The following is a 19,567-nucleotide window of genomic DNA, read 5'->3' as shown; positions in this document are numbered from 1 at the left end:
TTTAAAGAGCAACTGTCATCTCTGCTACTCCTTTGACTCACCGATAGTCCCAGTGTTGCAGAATATACAGCCTCATGCTACATAACTAAGCTCCATTTCATGCTGAATAAACTAAATTATTTATGTATCTTAAATAGAAAACTATCTTACGATAGATTTTTACCCCAAAAGTTTTTTATTAAAATAAATTCGATAAAAATAAAAAAAATCCGATTTAAATAAAAAAAATCCGATTTAAATAAAAAAAATCCGATTTAAATAAAAAAAAATCTGATTTTTTTTATTTTTTTTTTAAAAAATCATTGATTTTTATCCACCCTGGTCTAAACCTAGTTACTGCAATCCACTGGTTTCAGCAGAGTCACCTGTAACTCTGTAACCCGCAAGCCACCATCCTGAATTATTCCGACTTCAGCTTAGAAAATCTTTGGAAGCTGATGGATAAAATCTCTTTTACAGCTGGCCCTCCCACTCTTGGGAAAAAAAACCTCGCACATTCCCTCCTACGCACCACTGTCTTTTCTACAATCACATGGACCAATCACCAGACATACACTAAAGGCTCTATGCTTGTGCAGCTTTGTTTGGGGGAAAAATACACACACACACACAGCAAAAGAGGCTGGCATTCCCCGTCCATGTTTCTCTAACAAAGAGGTTGACATAGGCGTGTTGCATTATTACACACACACACTCACACAAAAAGACTCCAGGGCAAACAATACACAAAAATCCTTGCACCATGTTGGGCTAAAGAAGAGAGGAGATGCCACACTGATCTACAGGGTCAGGTGGTTTAAATTGGACCTTTCAAAAGGCGGTTTCTAACCCTCATGATTTCAGAGGGGTGTTTCTCATATTTGTGACCGTCTTCAATAAACATCCAGCTTAAGAACTTGGATCTTGGCTGACAAGAGATGAGAGAAGATCCAAGCAGAAGCTGTTTGTACAACATGCAATAAAAACAAGGAATTTTTTTTTCTTATTTATTCTGGAATCAAATCATGGATTGAGGATGTCAACGGTGAGCCTTCTTAGCGGATGCTATGAGAATCACTTAACAACCGTGTTAACCAGCTTAAAAACAACAGCAGCAATTCAATTAACAACTGTGGCACAGAAGGTCGTAAAATGAGGCAAAATTCCCCGAACAAATATTTCGCCTAGCAACAAAGATCTGGGGCTCCATTATGGTCGTAAGTCGAAGACTGCCTCTACTTCATGACTGCCAACTTCAGAAGCCTCCTAAGATCACGGTGGCAAACAAAACTGAACTGACCCCAGGGAATAACTTTCAGAAAAATATATATATATTCCCTTTCAGGTATTCGAGGTCAGAGAAAGCCAACCGTGTCTCACTGTAAACATCAGGAATCCCAGGAGATCTTGCAAAGATCGCTGGAACACTGTGAGCCGAGAGGGGTTTAGATAAATAATTCTTCCGAGACAAGTTACTGTGCAACTGCTATATTAGCAGTTTGTTTATTTTTAGATGTTAATGAAACATGCTGTGCTTCAAGATCTAAAGGTAGGAGCCGACACCCTTTTGTCAGCCAGAAACTGCAGGCTACGTTCAGAGGAAGGTAGAATCATTGACCTGGGAGGCACCTTGGAGGTCTTCTCGTCCAGGGATCTCCAACCTTGGCTACTTTAAGACTTGTGGACTTCAACTCCCAGAATTCCTCCTGGCTGAGGAATTCTGGGAGTTGAAGTCCACAAGTCTTAAAGTTGCCAAGGTTGGAGAACCCTTTTCTAGTCCAATCCCATGCTCAGGAGTCTCTACAGTCAAGCTGAGCTCGCTCTTGCTAATAAGGAAAGGAACGGAAGAAAACCTGATCCAAAGAACAACGGAATGTCCAGAAATGCGTTGAACAGGAGCAACTACAAAAAGGTGTCTCTGTCAGAAGACTGAGTCGAAAACTGGGCCCCAACGGTCACAAGAGGGGGCGTGGCCCGAAAAGTTACGACTCAGCCTCTGGGCAGATTGCACTGTATCAACCCATTTCTGGACCATTCCACAGTCCATTGGGAGAAGGCAAACCTTTTCGGCACCGAGTGCCAAAAAGAGAGTGTGCGCGTGCGCTCATCCACGACCCAAAACAGGAGCTGCACAGGGGGCATGCGCACAATGGAAAATGGACTTCCGGCACTGGCCCGCATGTCTTCCGGTTACTGGCACGCATGCACACGCGACGATCCGCTGGCCAGCGCGCATGCTCATGCCAGAAAAGGGAAGACCAGCTCTTCCAGTCTCCAGCCCCGCCGCATACATGAAGGCCAGCTGATAGTTGGCCACACATATGTGCCGGAAACCCGGAAGAGGAATGGACGATGCCGTGCGTGCCAGCCGACATGGCTCCGTGTGCCACTTCGAGCACATGTGCCATAGGTTCGCCATCATGGCCTTATATCATTGAAGGGATGCAGCTAGAGAGGACGGCTAGTATGAAAAAGGGATCAACAGAGGGGGAGGGATATAAGACACTACCTAATTTCCAGTCTACAACACAGTCCTTTCAGCAGTTCCAAGAAGGTTCCACAGCCATTTGGACAATTCAGGGGACCCTGAGGGCACAGATAAACCTCCAAGTGGCCTCAAGAGGTCTCAGGGAGAGTGCTAATGACCAGATGACTGCAAAAAAATATGATCCTTCCATTGCCCCCCACCCCATCCTGCCAGAACCGGCGTGTTGTTATCTAACAAACGTAGAATATTTTTTGTTGAATTAATTGTAAAACTGTACTTGCCTGTTGCAAAAAAACGAAAAATGGCAAAATGCACCCAAAATGTTGAAAAAAGGTAAAAAGGCAAATTAGGTTTTAGGAACAGATGCTCACCATTATGTGAGTTGCACAGTAACATTTTACAAGACCCATCCGTTACATTCCTAGGACACTTGGCAATATCAAAATAATAAAAAAGATAAGTCTGTAAAAAAGAGCTATAGTTTTAAAACCACAAGGTAATAAAAAAGCAATCTAATGCAATCAGAAGATTTAAAACGTGCAAGGGGTGAATTAAATAGCAGTCTAACTGCCCTTCCTTGCAAACCCACTACCTCACTCCAGATTAAAATTACTCTGATCTTTTCCAATATAAATGTGGCTGTTTTATTCCCTGTAACCATGGTGTGTGTTTGTCTGTGTGTGAGTGAGTGTAACATCCTACTGCAAAAAAGATAGCTAGAGTACAAATTTGTTTTCCCAGAATTCCACATGCCCAATTCTTTGAATTCTGCAGCATCAACTACATTCTGCGTCTTTCTGACTTTCAGGGAAGGATCGCCAGAATGCCAGGGCCCAGCCGAACAGTTTGATCCTCGGGAAACAGTTTTTCCGGATTCTTCTTATTGCATTCACAACTCTTTACAGCCTTCGTGCAGGCGGCACTGCTGGAAACCGGAAGAGCTGATCTTCCGTTTTCTGGCGTGCTGGCCAGCTGATCAGTGCGCGAGCATGCGCAGCAGTAACCGGAAGACTTACTGGCTGGCGCGCATGTGTGCACCGGAAACTGGAAGTACCTTATCCAGCGTGCGCATACCCTCTGGGCAACTCTTTCTCCTGGTCACGGCTCTGATAAGTGTGCACAAAATGCTCCCTTTTCCGCACTTGGTGCCGCCTGCGTGCACTTGCCTTTTCGGTTCGCCATCACTGCCCTGTACCGTTTCAGATAGTCTAGTCTTTTCTTAAAAACCTCCCGTGATGAAGCCCCTATCAAGCATCTGTAGCACAAATGAGAAGCCACAGAAGAACTAAGCCAGTGATGGCGAATCTTTTAGGCACTGAATGCCCAAAGTGTGTGTGCGTGCCCAAAGTGCAAGGCGCAGGCGTGTCCTGTGCATACGCCCGTGCCCCACGCATGTGCGGCAGAGACCCAAAGACCAGCTAGCCGGCGGGGGGCACGCACGCATGCACGGCAGAGACCCAAAACAGCTGGGGTGATGGAGCGCGTGCCCACAGAGAGGACTTTGCTTGCCACCTCTGGCACGCGTGCCATACGTTTGCCACCACTGAGCTAAGCAAACCCAGACAAGTTAAAAAAAAGGATTTTCTCCTGGACTGAGATAGGTAGTCCTTGCAAGCTGGCGTACATCTCCTTTGAAATGGACTTCCTTTCATTCCTTCCATCTCCACTCTAAAAGCGTCCTAAGAAAGTTTTCTTTCCGTCTGTCTCTCAAAGGGCAAGTGCAAAGGGCTTACAATTAATGCAACAAAAAATATTTCACGGTGCAGAAAGCAAACAATTCAATATCACCAGCCACACAAAGCAAGCAAAGATGAACCAGGAGTTCAGCCTTTAACAGCCAAAGCTTTAAGAAGACCCTTTAAATCCATCTTTAAGAAAACAGTCAGAGCATCCTTCGGAATAAACCTTTGGAGGAAACACAAAGGAATCCTCTTAACCGAGATTTTCCAAAGATGTTATTAGAAAATGATGTCTCAGAGCATCACTTCAGCATGCTCACTCTGGAACAGCCTCTCCCAAGAATAAAATTAAGCAGGTCTTTTTATCTTCTGATTTATTTCTGTTGCTTTTGTCTATCTGCCACTCCCCAAGGCCAACTGCCCATCTATTAACACTCGTGACTCAGCTCTTCTTCTGAAATCTCCTCCGTGGAATAAATCGGGCAGTAAAAAGGAGGAAGAAAAAAAAATGGAATATGAAACTCCCTGTAGCGTAACCAACTGCAGAAATTCAGAATTCATGAACTCCATATTGGTTTTTCTAAGTCCCTACCAGTGGTGGGTTTCTACCGGTTCGTGCGAACTGGTAGGGGCAGCGACGGGAGGCTCCACCTACCCGCCCAGACATCATCACAGACACTCTACGCATGCACAGAAGCACCGTGCACACACTCACAGTTCCGAACCGGTATTGAAGGTAAGTGGAACCCACTACTGGTCCCTACACCCAGTAGCAAACTTGAAGGGACTTCTCCCTCCCCCCCAATGCTCCCGATAATAATTAATCTTCCCCAGACCTCACCCTTTGCAAGAGCATTGTACTCTGAACAAGATTGCAAAAAAAACCCCAAAAGTGGCTTTCCCCTTACTAGAAAGCAAGTGGTAATGTTAAGCAGAGGAGCACTCAAGATATTCTTGTCTTCATCACTGGTCACTTTGGGAGAGATGTGGCTTTGGAAAGGCAGCCTCAAAATGTCAGAATCGAGTAGTAGATTAAAAACAATCATCTTGACAAGAGATGAGAATTGTTGTGTATCAGCCTCTCAATGAGGAGGTAGAAGGTTGTTGTTGTTTCTTTAAAAATAAGCCTGTCCTCTATCTATCCCTGGGTTCAAAAGGGATGCGACCCACCACTAAATGACAGTTTGGGAAAAGAATATGGGGATAATCCCATACTTGCACAATTCACAATTGTGAATTGCTGCTACTGATGCATACTTAAGAGCCTTGATTTGGATTCCCAACCTGCTCGAACTATATTACAAATAAAGGACTCCTTATTTTATTTCCTGTAATAAATTCTGCATCTAATATTTTATTTACGCATAAAATAGAAGGAAGAGAAGACAATGGGTATCTCTCTATCTAATTATCTCTCTCTCTCATCTATCTATCTATCTATCTATCTATCTATCTATCTATCTATCTAATTATCTCTCTCCCCCTCTCGCTCTCCCCCTCATCCATCTAATTATCTCTTCTATCTATCTATCTATCTATCTATCTATCTATCTATCTATCTATCTATCTATCTATCTCTGTCTGTCTATCTATCTATCTATCTATCTCCCCCTCATCCATCTAATTATGTCTAGTTATCTCTCATCTACCTACCTACCTACCTACCTACATCTCTAATTGTCTCCCCCCTCACATCCATCCATCCATCCATCCATCCATCCATCCATCTATCTATCTATCTATCTATCTATCTATCTATCTATCTATCTATCTATCATCTATCTATCTCTATCTAATTATCTCTCCTCTCTCCCTCCCTCTCTCTCTCTCTCATCTATCTACCTACCTACCTACCTACCTAATTATCTCTCAATCTCTCTCTCTCTCTCTCTATGCACACTGACTACAGGTAGTTCTTGACTTACAATTTGGCAACCATTTGAAAATGGCACTGAAAAATGTGACTTTTTTTCACGCGAGGTCCTCGCCCTTACGACCATTGCAGTATTCCCAGGGTCACGTGATCAAAATCTGAGCACCTGGCAACCGGCCTGACTTTATGATGGCTGCAGTGTCCTGGGGTTACCTGGTCACCATTTGCGGCCGTGCCAGCCAGCTTTCAACAAGTAAAGTCAATGGCAGAATCAGGAGCCACTTAATGGCTCTGTGATTTGCTTAACCACCACAGTAAAAATAAAATCGGACCCGATGACTCGTTTAACAACTGCATCACTTAAAAAGAGGCCCAAATTCCGGTCCAAACTGAATCAGGAGTCAAGGATTACTTATATAGAAATATAACAGCGTATACCCCAAAATAGGAGCATCTGCTTTCCCACGTCTGCAATACTGTTGGTTGATGCTGACTTAAGAGAGTTGTTCAATCTGAAATTATTTCTCTGTCTAAACATTTCTGGCTGGAGACGAGATTGCCACGGGGCAGAGGGGACAGACTGCAAACACAAAATTGGGAACAAATTGTTTGCAGTATCCTTAAGAACTCGTTGAGGTGGAAAGTGGATGGCCAAACAAAAATAAGAACGGCCAAACCTGCAATCATTTCCAATGCAGCAAAACCAGGAGGCGATATTTATTTATTTATTTATATCCCGCCTTTATTACTTTTCAACTCAAAAGAGGGCTATGCTCCTTCCCTCCCATTTTCCCCACAACCACCCTGTGAGGTGGGTTTGGCTGAGAGAGAGGGGACTGGTCGAAAGTCACCCAGCTGGCTTTCATGTCTAAGGCGGAACTAGAACTCACCGTCTCCCGGTCAATAGCCAGGTGCCTCCATTATTAAACCAAAGGGGGGGGGGGTTAATCTGCTCCATCAATCTCCGCCTTCTGACCTTCTGCAGCCAATGGCAAAGAGGCTTGGAGACATATGCAAATTGCTCCTAAGGTTACCAGCCTCCCCTGGAAGAAGGGTGCCAGGCTGCCTGCTCTGAGCCCCTTTTCTGCAGTCCATTACAGGGGAAGGGGCTCCTTGCCAGTCTGCCACAGGGTATCTGCCAGCGCCCTCCAACAATACTGGACTTCAAGAGAAACAGTATGGTTGCACGCCTTGATTTAACACACACACACACACACACACCAAGCTCCATCTTTAAATCCCTGCTGGCCCCACCCAAAAGAGGCATCCGGATTTAGAAGAGTCACAACAGCCTGTCTGGATTCCAAGCACATCCGAAGGCAAAGCCCGAGCACTCCGAGAGTGCAAATCAGCAATCGTATTTTTAGCCTGGTTGCAAACTTTTTTGCACTCGCCAGCCAACTCCCTCAAGCTTGGTGCAGCTGAGTCATTGTAGAAGCTTCCAAACTGCCCAGAGACCAAAGATGCTGTTTCCCTCCTTGGCAGGGGCATTCATCCCTACCCCACGGGCTGGGATCTCGACAAACCCAGGCAATGCTGCAGTTCTCGTGCCAGACACTCTGCCAGCTGCTGCATCAAAACCCAGCAAGGGAGCTGCCTGCCTGAAATCTAACTCCAGACCCAGCATCCTAGGCTTTTGGCCAGAGGAGCTACCTTCTTCAAAGAGAATTCTCCCTCTGCCCAACAATGCACAGGAGCATTTGGCCTTCTCTTCCCCATGGATGGTCCTTCTCCCCCAATATTGCACCTGCATCCCCTCCGTTGCAAAGTCATTGTATAGGGGGTGGGGCTGGAGAAAAGAATAAACAGGGATCTACGCAGGATTTGGAACCTGGCACCCTCCCTAAAGCTCACTAATTCCCAAGTGTAATACTTGGATTTGGAATTGGACTTCTCTCGTTCCCAGATCCTGTTCAGGTACTTTTGATGTCTCAGCCCTACTTTTTTTCCTTATCAGGGTGAGGTTTCTATGAAAGCTGCAGTCTTACAATGCAGCATAAAGTTGGATGAACAAATATAAACTCAGCTTCCGAGTTTGCCACGGACTCTGTATTGTTTTTTTTAAACGGCCATGACATAGAAATCTGGTGCTACTCCTAACCCAATTCTCTACCCAGTCTCTCTTAAACTGAGAAGGATGTTTTAAGTGTCAGGTTGAGCTAAACATGGGACGGCGAAGGGTTAATTCACTGTGCCCAATAATTCTTCACACAGAAGTATATTTAGTATCAGGGTCACTATATAGATCACGCCACGGTGCTAGAATAATAGAATTCAAATGCCAAAGGAATAGAAAGAGAGCATTCAACTATTTCTGCAACGCAATCATGCCTCTGGAATACAGTCTCAGACAATGAACGCCTTTAGACCGGTAAATAAAATTTAATTTTCCATCAGCTGCAACTGTGGAATTTGTCCATTTGATGTCACAGCAGTTCTCTTCAAAGACAAAATGACAATTTGATAAATTGGGAGTGCTGCTCACCCAGCACGGAAGCTATGCGCTTTTATAATTGGGCCAAAAGGATGGCTTACAGGAAATCTGAGAAAATTATTCTGAACTTCCCCAGACAGGGTTGGGAATTTTTCCTCTTCTTAGAAACCCTCAGTGCTGTCTGTCTACATGTTATTTAGGAGTCCCCCCCCCCCAAATTCCCTACTGTGAGAACTCTTTGATGCACATGGGACACGGTGTTAAGGACAGGGAGAAGACCCCATTTTGATCCTGCTAACTGACCAAACACCACTAACTTTTTTTCCCACAGGGCCTCTCAAAAAGCAAGACCTCTATTGTTTTATACATTCCCACGGTTGGCAAGTTCCGGTTTTGCCCCACCTCAAAACGTCTGCAGAAATACCCAGCCCTAGCCTGCGTACCCCTACGGCAAGACAAGGAGTTCAAAGGTTACAATTAGCAGGTCAAGACTTCTGAAACGATCAGGAGATGCCAAGAACGACCAAGTGCCGTCTGTTATAAAAGCCTTCTACAGACAGCCACTGTCGTTTAGAGCCTCACCAGCCACGACCTGAGGCCATCTGACGAAAGGCTGCAGTTCAATTTGCCAATTCCAGACTGCTAATGTTGCCAGCAATGGCAACAAGGAAGTACAATTAGGTGTGGTTTTTCTCTACGGGGCTTTTGAGCTGTAATCCTAGATAGCCTTGTAGAGCTGCAGGTAAGACTATGGCATGGCAGCATAAAAATAAGCTGGTCTTAGTCCAGTTACAATACAATGGATGGACACCAAGAAGCTTCAGCAACCTAAGGGGCAGACAAGTGAAGTCTTGTCTGCCCCTTAGCTCCTCCAAAGCCATTCAAATCCTATCTGAATTCATAGGTGGATGCCATAAGGGCTTGTAACGGCCTAGACAGTCCTCTAAAAATCCTACCAATGGTGTATGTGGAGAGGTCCTGCAACAATGCTATGGGTTCCAACCTTCACCACGGATCCTGGAAAATCTGGGATTAATGCACAACACACGCCTTCACCACAATAGGTGCCTAGTCACCGTCCTTTGTACAATGCTCCGTTTTGACCAAGAAGGTCAAACGTGGGAAGTCAACGCCGTATGGAACAGGTATAAGCGTTCCATATTTTAGGGACAGCTTAGGTTTAAGGCAAAACAATAGAGCACGGTTTTCTCTAAAATTAAAAAGTATTATTATAAACAATAATAATAATAAACAGGACACAAAAAGAAGAGTCCCGACCCCAGATCTAAGCAGCATTGTCACTCATCTCTTTTAATGTTTGGCTCTGGAGCATCCAGTAAGCAACTGAAAATATCCCCCCAGTCTGAACACATACAACTACTAACCGGTCTAAATCAGCTTGGAATCAACTTGGGAGTTAAGGACTGGATAAACAAAAGCCAACTCCTTTCCATCGTCTCTGTTACAAACAGTCTGCATAGACCAACCCATGTGCCTGCAGGACCATCCCCAAAAATGTGGTTGGAAAAAAACTCGCTTCCAAATATTAACCCATATATTCTCTGTACTGCTTCAAACTTAGAAAGTTATGACTCCTTATGGGTGGGTTTGTTAGGAAGGAAGGAAGGAAGGAAGGAAGGAAGGAAGGAAGGAAGGAAGGAAGGAAGGAAGGAAGGAAGGAAGGAAGGAAGGAAGGAAGGAAGGAAGGAAGGAAGGAAAACTGCCCAGGATCTGTTCATTCACCAAGACCAGCTGCTGATGACAGAGCTGCAAAAGGCAATCCAGCAACTGTTGCTGTGCGTCAGCAGATTCCCTTACCAGACTGCGTGCTTGGCTGGGCTGCAGCATCTGTATCCTGAGTGCTCCACGGCCTATCCCACCCTGGCAAGCTGAGAGACTGCAATCCAAGGCACAGGTCGCTGGCGTCGGGCAAACCACGCGGAGACTCCTGGACAGAAGAGGGGAAGAGCATCCTGCTTGCGGTCCCTGTTCCCTCGGAGTCTGGAAACTCTGCTCAAACAGGAAAGGGGGAGGGGGGGGGACACACAACACAATGAAAAGCCACAAGGACCCGCACAGGTGTCGGGGAGTTCCCCACCCAGCCCGATCTCGCAGCGTTCAGGGGACGCTTCCGCAGGCAGCGACTTCTCACATCCACATCGGAGCGAAAGTACCATATGGCCTGTAAACAGAGCTTGCTTCTACCTTCCACCTTCCTATCCCGCCTGCACTACTGACTGGCCCAGCATGTGATCGAACTGCTGATGCTTACCGTGTGCCATAGACGTCACTCGGCCATGCAACACAACCACATCTTCGCTTAGAGGAGAGAGGTGGAGAGCAAACCTGCCCATGGGAGTCTAGGCAGCATGCAGGAGGTGCAGCGGCCACCAGCCAGCCCCAGGAACGTCTCTCTTACAGCAGCGAGCGAAGAGAGAGACGAGACAAGCCGGGCTTTAGCTAGCAGCAGTGCAAGGGAGGTGGCTACAGTCAGCCACCCCTCCAGCAACAGCTGTAGCAGAGCGGCAGCCACAGAGAGCGAGCGAAAGAGAGACAGAGAGATCACACTATCGGCTTGGTGCTCTCTCCTAGCCCCGCCCACGCCCCCCCAAAATCTTTTTTCCCCCCTGGAAAGCTTCCAGCTGCTGGCGCAGGCCCTCGAAGGCAGGGAAAAATGCAAAGCTTCACGATTCTGCTAGCATCATCTCTTTGCTTGAAAACTTGGCAATCGGTTTCGCTGTCTCTTTGCATTGTTTATGACTATGGATAGCCTTTAGAGGGTGGGGGGAGGGGAGATTCTTAGCTAGAAATTTGCCTAGACTTGAAAAGAGGGCAATGCCCGATATGGACGGTCATAAAAAGGGCACGGGGTGGAGGAAGCAGCCAGCACCCTAAAAAATCTTTTTTTTTCCTCCAATGACTGTAGTCACAGATTTCTTACGGATGGGGGGGGGGGCATCCCTCTCTGCTTGTGACTTCACCCAAATATGTTTATAAGGAAAAAAAATGCAGCGTTATTTTTCCAGTTCCAGCATAATGCAGAGATGGGGGTGGGAACTGGGCCATGGAGAGGTTATCTCCACTGCAAGCCCCATTTTCCTTCCTTCCATAGCATCGTTATCACACGTAGACAAGTTTCTTACGCCATCCTCTGGGCTTGCTAAGAAAACAGGATTTGCTTTCCCAGGCCTGGCCTGTTCTCCAGAAAAGCTCCTTCCAGGATTAGTTTACATTTTCTAGGATGCAAAAGAACAGCCAATGCAACACTAGCAGGATGCGAAAGTCAGCTTATTGCAAATCATGTCATTTGGGGTCAAGGGCATGCTCGTGATTATCTCTTATCTAACTTGAGGGTTTTAGGTAAGTAAATGCTGCTTAAAATCTAGGATGCCTCTATGCAGAAGCCGAGTTGATTCAGAACTTAGTTCTTAGCTGTCACAGCCATTAATGCAAAATAGATCTTCTCCTTGCCTTCAGAAAGTGAGCAAAGTTCCCGTCTTAAATCTTTAAACTAACATAGTTTGTTATCCTTGCAAGCTTTATGCAAAATTTTGCAAATGTTGGGCACTTCTGATTATGCCAGTAGAAAAAAACCTAATATTAACCCAATGATATTCTCATCAGAGTTTGCAAAGATTAAGTTTCAACTCTCTTTTTTTAAAGTTGCTATTAAAAATTTTAATTTAGGCTGCTGATCACCTTGAAACCAAGTTTTGACTAAAATACAAGCTGGCTTCATGGATTACACTAAGCCATCATGTGTTTTTGCTTGGTGTAGGGTTGTATAAATCTAGCCCATTCTGTTAAGGGCAGGTAGAATTCAAATAGGAGGATAAAACACCAGCCAAATGTGAAGATAACATCATTTTGCTAGCTAGAGTAAGGAAGATTTAATAGGGGGTTTTCCAATCAGCAACATAAACTTTTCGCTGATTACAGAAATCAATTTAGCCGTCTTAGACAGTTCTATCATCTTTACCAGCAAAGCTGGCTGAGGAACTCTGGGAGTTGAAGTTCAACAAGTCTTAAAGTTGCCAAGGTTGGAGACCCCTGCTTTAGAGAAAGAGTGCAGAGAAGAGCAACAAAGAGGATTAGGGGACCAGAGGCTGAAACATATGAAGAACGGTTGCTGGAACTGGGTATGTCTAGTTTAATGAAAAGAAGGACTAGGGGAGACATGATAGCAGTGTTCCAATATCTCAGGGGTTGCCACAAAGAAGAGGGAGTCAAGCTATTCTCCAAAGCACCCGAGGACAGGACAAGAAGCAATGGGTGGAAACTAATCAAGGAGAGAAGCAACTTAGAACTAAGGAGGAATTTCCTGACAGGGAGAACAATTCATCAGTGGAACAACTTAACTCCAGAAGTCATGAATTTTCCAACAGTGGAGGTTTTTAAGAAGAGATCAGACAACCATCTGTCTGAAACGGTATGGGGTTTCCTGCCTGAGCAGGGGGTTGGACTAGAAGACCTCTAAGGTCCCTTCCAACTCTGTTATTCTCTAATCCTAAATCAATTAACCAGTGGAACAACTTGCCTCCAGAAGTTGTAAATGCTCCAACACTGGAAGTTTTTAAGATGATGTTGGATAACCATTTGTCTGAAGTGGTGTAGGGTTTCGTGCGTAAGCAGGGGGTTGGACTAGAAGACCTCCAAGGTCCCTTCCACCTCTGTTATTCTATTCTATTCTATTCTATTCTATTCTATTCTATTCTATTCTATTCTATTCTATTCTATTCTATTCTATTCTATTCTATTCTATTCTCTATTCTACCCTACCTCTACTCTACTCTACTCCTCAACTCTACTCTACTCTTCCAGGAACAGAAAGGGTGTATTAGATTAGGAAAATATAGCAAAATGTTTAGTCATGCAATTCCCTCCAGCATAACTTGGCAGGAATTATTCCCAGAAATGACATTTGAACTTTCCATTTTAGATTTTTTAAAAGATGTATCAGTGGTTCAATCAGAAAGTGGCCAGCAATGCTTCCTTTTTACTGGATAAGAGTGAAGCTCATCCTAATAATACTCTGTCTGAGAAGAACACTGCATGGGCCAGTACGGGTAGTCTCAACTTACGACCACAACTGAGCCAAAAATTTATGTTGCTAAGCGAGACATTTGTTAAATGAGTTTTGCCCCGTTTTACGACCTTCCTTGTCATGGGTGTTAAATGAATCACCGCCGTTGTTAAGTTACTAATATGGTTGTGCAGTGAACCTGGCTTCCCCATGGACTTGTGGCTTGTCGGAAGGTCGTAAAAAGGGGATCACGAGACCCCAGGGACGCTGCCACCGTCATAAATATGAGTCAGTTGGCCAAGGGTCTGAATTTTGATCTCGTGACCACAGGGAATGCTGCAACGGTCGTTAAGTGTGAACAGTCAAAAGCCAGTTTTTTCCAGTGTCGTCGTAACTTCAAACGGTCACTAAACGAACTGTTGTAAGTCGAGGACTACCTCTAATCAGGGGCTTGGTTTCTGCTTCCGTTCCACACCAGCAAAAGCAAAATCCATGCCGTTTTTAATCACAAGAAAATTGAGAGCGGGGAGCAAGTTTCCTAATAATATCAGCTTTCATTAAGAAGCCTCACGGTTGCTAAGATAATTTTTTGTGTGGGCAGCCTCTGCTGAAATTAAGAGACTCTGGTGGGGCTCGAACGCTGTTATTTCGAGGAGTCCGAGGGAAGAAATGCAGGGTATCTAATGTGATGCCCCCCCCTCGCCTCACCAGTACAGGTAGTCCTCGACATACGACAATTGAGCCCAAAATTTCTGCTGCTAAGCGAAACATTCATGAATTGAGTTTTGCTCCATTTTATAACTTTTCTTGCCACAGTTGTTAAGTGTATCACTGCAGTGCTTAGTGACACGGTTGTTAAGCGAATCTGGCTTCCCCATTGACTTTGCTTGTCTGAAGGTCGCAAAAGGGCATGACCCCAGGACACTGCAACTGTCATAAATATGAGTCAGGTGCCAAATATTTGAATTTTGATCGCGTGACCACGGAGGAAGCTGCAACGGTTCTTAAGTGTGAAAAACGGTTGTAAGTCCCTTTGTTCAATGCTGCTGTAACTTCGAACAGTCACTAAACGAATTGTTGTAAGTCGAATTCTACCTGTAGTAGAATTTTTCACATTGAAGACCATTGCAGCATCACGTGACCAAAATTCAGACGCTTGGCAACAGACTCGTATTTATGACCGTTGCGGGGTCCCTTGGTCACGTGATCATCTCTTTTGACCTTCTGACAAGCAAGACAGATTCACTTAACAACTGTGTTACTAACTTAACAACGATGGTGAGTCACCTAACAACTGTGGCAAGAAAGGTCGTAAAACGAGGCAAGACTCACTTAACAAATGTCTCCCCTTAGCAACAGAAGTTTGGGGCTCAGCTGTGGTCGTAAGCCGAGGACTACCTGTATTGCTACTGCAATGGACTCAGCCAGTTTGATGTAGAGTGGGCAAGACACCAGGCTAGAGACTGGGAGACCGGGAGTTCTAGTCCCACCTTTGCCATAAAGCTACCTTGGGCCACTCACTCTCCGAGTCCTAGAGAGAACAATGGCAACACAACTGACATCTTGCCATGCCATCTACTGGGATTTACCAAGAATCAACAATGACTCAAAAGCACATGCTCCCAAACACATACACACACACACGCGCAAAGGACCTGCTTGTGATGCCTCGACTTATGACTGCAGTGACTTACAACTGTAATTGTAAGTAAGGTCAGTAAATTGAGGACCAGCTTATACCAGGATGACTCAAAAGCACATGCCCGTACTTGCTCACACACATACACACTGGACACATTGGATCTCAGGTTTTGTGGCTAGTTCTGGGTTGCTGATGTTCCCACAGGAGCTAAAGTGGATACCCAGCCCATTCCATGTTGAAGGCAACATCTGTGACACAATGGTGTATGGAGTTCTCCTAAGACAAGGGTGTGCAACTGTAGTCCTTTATGACCTGTGGACTTCTCCATGTTGGCTCAGGAATTGTGGGAGTTGGGAGTCCATAGGTCCTAAAGGGGCCATAGTTGCCCACCCCTGTCCTAAGATTACGCTCCATCTTGCTTGAGAACCTGCAGTGATGGTCTTCAAGACTCCACTGTCCCACCAGACAAATAAGCTGTCTTCCTGTACCGGAACCCTCTTCTGGCCAACACCCAATTGTTAAAATACAATCAAATTTTAGAAAATGGCTGGCAATGCGGGGAAGAGATTTTCAGCTAATTGTTCACTCCCATCCTTCCTCAGCTTTTCTGAACAATTAGCTGAAAATCTCTTCCCCGCATTGCCAGCCATTTTCTAAAATTTGATTGTATTTTAACAATTGGGTGTTGGCCAGAAGAGGGTTAGTGAAAGGGAAAGTTCCTTAATAGTCCTACTGGAGCTGCTTAAGTGCCTCCTCTGAAGTATTTCTGAAGTCTAACTTAATTGGTAGATAAAGAAAAAATGGAATTGGGGCAAACTTATACCCAAAGTGTAGAATTTGGGTTCCCCGATTCAAACACAAGTCAATAAATCTACTACTACTTTATTTTCAAAGGGAAACCTAAGGATCCCTGGAATTTTACACACATTTTGCAATAATCCTAGTTTAATCAAGCTAGCATGAGTACGCCTTTTGAAGCTAATTTATGGAGACTCTTTTTAGTTCCCCTTTTAAAAATTATAAATTACACAGAGAAATCTGGAATCAATTTAAAGATGATCAATCTCTCAACTGTGTTTTTTTTGCTTACTCTTACTACAATATCAGCTTACTCGCCAATTAAGAAAGAACCTCCTCCTTCTTCAGAAGCCTACTGTGATCCAACTCCTGCTGGGCTACCTTTCAAAGTTCAAGGTCATTTAATGATAAAACTGCAGCGGTTGGATCCGAACTGAAGACTATCCCAATTCTGAATTTGGTGAGGTGTAATGACCCCGTTAAATTAAAGTTATGGGTTTGAAACAATGATCTTTCCCCTTTCCTGCCCAATAGTAGATTGCTGTGCTAAAGATATTGAAGATAACCCCACCTTATTAAGGGGGTTGCCTCTCTACTCCCCGATATTCTTTTTCCAGATTTGCTGGACTTCAACCCCATAATCCCCAGGCTCCAAAGCATATTACTTAGGGATTACGCCAGGTAAAATTCAACAGAAATGAAAAGCACCCAATAAGTGATGGGCTGGTAGAGGAAAGAGATAAGCCATCTGAACAATTTTGGAAATCACAAATACTTTTAAGTCATGTCTAATAATAATGTAAGATTTGAATGTAGAATGATATTTACTCATGAGGTCACCTAGCTCTCGTCTTTCCTTTGTGATGGGAGTTGTGCAGACCCCACTGAAGTCAAGAGAATTATCGAGCATGGCGTTTATTCGTCGAAAAATGTCAGCATTGCTGCATGTGGTGAGAGCTGGAACATCCGAATTATTCCAGCAATCCTTGGTGATCCTTGCAACACCGTCCTTCTAGGAGAAAAAGGGCAGAAAAATAAGATTTAAACCACGAACTTTTTAAAGCTTGCTTTGAAAGCACCTGAAATACAAAGGGTTGCATCCAACTTGAATCAAGATTTCTGTACACATATATTTACTGATTTACCCTTACAATGTAGGGAATATGAAACCTTAAACTGAAATCTTAAGCTAGCAAATTAAGGTCTGAGGAAAAGTGAAACATAATTAAGAGTAGTTAATAACAACCTTATTCAGTATGGTTTTGCATGCCCTTTTCATTCTTAATTCCACCGTGTCCTGTGGTCAAGCTTTTCTAGATTAGGAAACGGAGTCTACAAACACTGGGATTTGACTTTACTGATACCATTTCCAGTGATAGAATTTTGAAAACCTGCCAGCGTTTCCCCCTCCTCATTATAACGAAGAGCGTTAAGCTGGAAATTTAAATTTCTTTAGGCAAAAGATTAAGAATTATTATTCAATTCTTGAGGTGGCTCTATTATCAATTATTAACATCTCTTGGCTTATATTTCTTTTTTGCTTTGTCTTGTATAGCTTTTTAATGTTTTTACAATGACAATACTTGCTTATTTATTCATTTAAGTTTTTTTAACCGTGTTGTATGCCACCCAAGTCAATTGTGAGATGGGAAGTTATATAAAATTAGATATAAAGTTCTGTTTTGAGGGTACAATTTATATGAATAAAAATTAATCAAAAATTAATTTTAAGGGCTAACATTATGCTTTCTTTCTCCAAAGTCATTTCTATAGAACCATTCCTTCCTTCCTTCCTTTTGTCCAGTAAAATTCTAATTTCTTTTTTTTCAGGATCTCATCAACTCCATCCAACCACAAACTTCCTTGGTCTTTTGATTCAGAAATGCTCACATCCATGGTTACATCATATAATCCACCCAACATGTGCTGCAAATCACTCACATTCTTAGTTAAAACTACAGCACCATCTGCTGCTCGCTGTTAAGGTTTTATGGTACTAGTAAAATTACAATGAAACTAAGTTAATAGTATACATATTATTACCAAAATAATAAATGCTAATTTATTGTAATGTGTATGTACTGGGTGTTATGCCTTAAGCCACCGAGTCATATGACTAATAGCATGGAAACATTTGCAATAAATAAATTAGCAACCTACAACGAGCTTCACAACCAAGAAACCTCCAACATCACAAGCACTCCTTATACATTTATTAATAACTGCATTAAGCAACCGAGGAGACTTCACTAAGCTGTCCATTTTATCTCACAGATTTAATTTCCACCATGTAACACTTCCACCGCATTAAGCAGGCAACCTTGCAATTCCATATTCATGCACCTTATTCCATAATTCCTGCTTGCTTTCATGTACATTATCTAAATCAATTAATGTACAATGAACTTTCTTCCTATTCATTGATTTCTCAACGGCCTGCTCGAGAGCAAAATTTTGCACCGCCCTTCCCAAATTCTGCGCACTGTTGTCTACTGTAGTTTTCAGTTTCTGTTGTTTTCAGCAGAATTATGGCAAACACTGTCCCAGACACACTTATTAAATCCATTCTCTAGTTTGTGCATTCCCTGTTGCTCCCTTCCCTGTGCATACAATGACATTGTCTTCACGCATAAATTGCATTAAGCAACAAACTTAATTACCTGCCATGCTGTTAGCTAGTTTAGTGTAGTGATTAAAGCATTAGGTTAGAAACCAGGAGACAGGGAGTTCTAGTCCTGCCTTAGGCACAAGGCCAATTGGTGACCTTGGGCCAGTCCCTCTTTCTCAGCCCTAGAAAGGAGGCAATGGCAAACTTTGCCAAGAAAACTGCAGGGACCTGTCCAGACACTAATTCAAAACAACCCAAAGTAATAAGTTACTACTGCCAGATCTTTATTAGCAGCAGTAATTAAAAATTACACATTAACTTCTAATTATCCTACAACAGGGTATTTCAACCTTGGGAATTTTTAAAATGTGTGGACTTCAACGCCCAGAATTCCCCAGGTAGCCATGCTGGTTGAGCTTTGAAGTCCACACGTCTTAAAGTTGCCAAGGTTGAGAAATACTGTCCTATCGTCTGAAATAACTGCAAATTTTTACCACCTGGAGTAGAAACTGAATTATTAATATCAGTGCAGTATTTTCCTATCCATGCCCAAATTATTTTGGGCCAAACCAGCAAGGTTGTGTTCCCTCCCTCCCCACTTTAATAAGAGAGTGTACAAAGACAGAAGCTAGATTGAAAAAAATGTGAATTAGTGCAGCTACTAAGTTAGTACACTGTATTTCAAGGTTTTCTGCGCCCCGAAACCTTAGAATGGAGTCGCCATGATTTTCTGCCTTTCCGAGGCTAGATTACATAGCAAAAAGGGAGAGCAGGAAGTTAGTACAGCAATGGCAAAGGAAATACTTTCCCATTTATACCAAGACACCAATTACACTCAATGCCGCTGCTGAATCATCACAAATGACTATGTCGTTAATAACATAATGATGGGGAGGAAAAAGAAATAGTGGCCAAGCCGTTTAAGCCTTAGTTCCCCCAACTATGAAATGGTCAGTCAAGATTTTGAAATTCAAAAATCCTCTCCAATTCTGGATTTTTATTTTTTATAATTACAACGGCTTTATATTACACTCATAGAACAA

At 43.6% G+C, this 19,567-nt stretch overlaps 1 protein-coding gene across 4 annotated transcripts in view; it reads right to left on the bottom strand.

Annotated features, from left to right (window-relative positions):
* The window catches only part of CPEB1 (cytoplasmic polyadenylation element binding protein 1), a 36,842-nt gene that overhangs the window by 13,851 nt on the left and 3,424 nt on the right, over positions 1 to 19,567 (bottom strand). For 2 of the 4 annotated variants that reach the window (XM_034432634.3, XM_087877929.1), the window contains exons 2-3: positions 16,745 to 16,928; positions 10,272 to 10,463 (exon numbers count right to left, since the gene is read on the bottom strand). In XM_034432634.3, coding sequence (XP_034288525.1) covers positions 10,272 to 10,463; positions 16,745 to 16,928 — 376 coding nt within the window. Of the gene's footprint in view, positions 1 to 10,271; positions 10,464 to 10,725; positions 11,040 to 16,744; positions 16,929 to 19,567 lie in introns of those variants that run through there. The other 2 variants (XM_087877930.1, XM_034432636.2) reach the window with 1 other exon arrangement.

This window comes from Pantherophis guttatus, chromosome 13 (genome assembly GCF_059756535.1).
Source record: "Pantherophis guttatus breed Tessera chromosome 13, ASM5975653v1, whole genome shotgun sequence".
Lineage (NCBI taxonomy): Eukaryota > Metazoa > Chordata > Lepidosauria > Squamata > Colubridae > Pantherophis > Pantherophis guttatus.
This window is presented reverse-complemented; position numbering and strand designations above follow the sequence as displayed.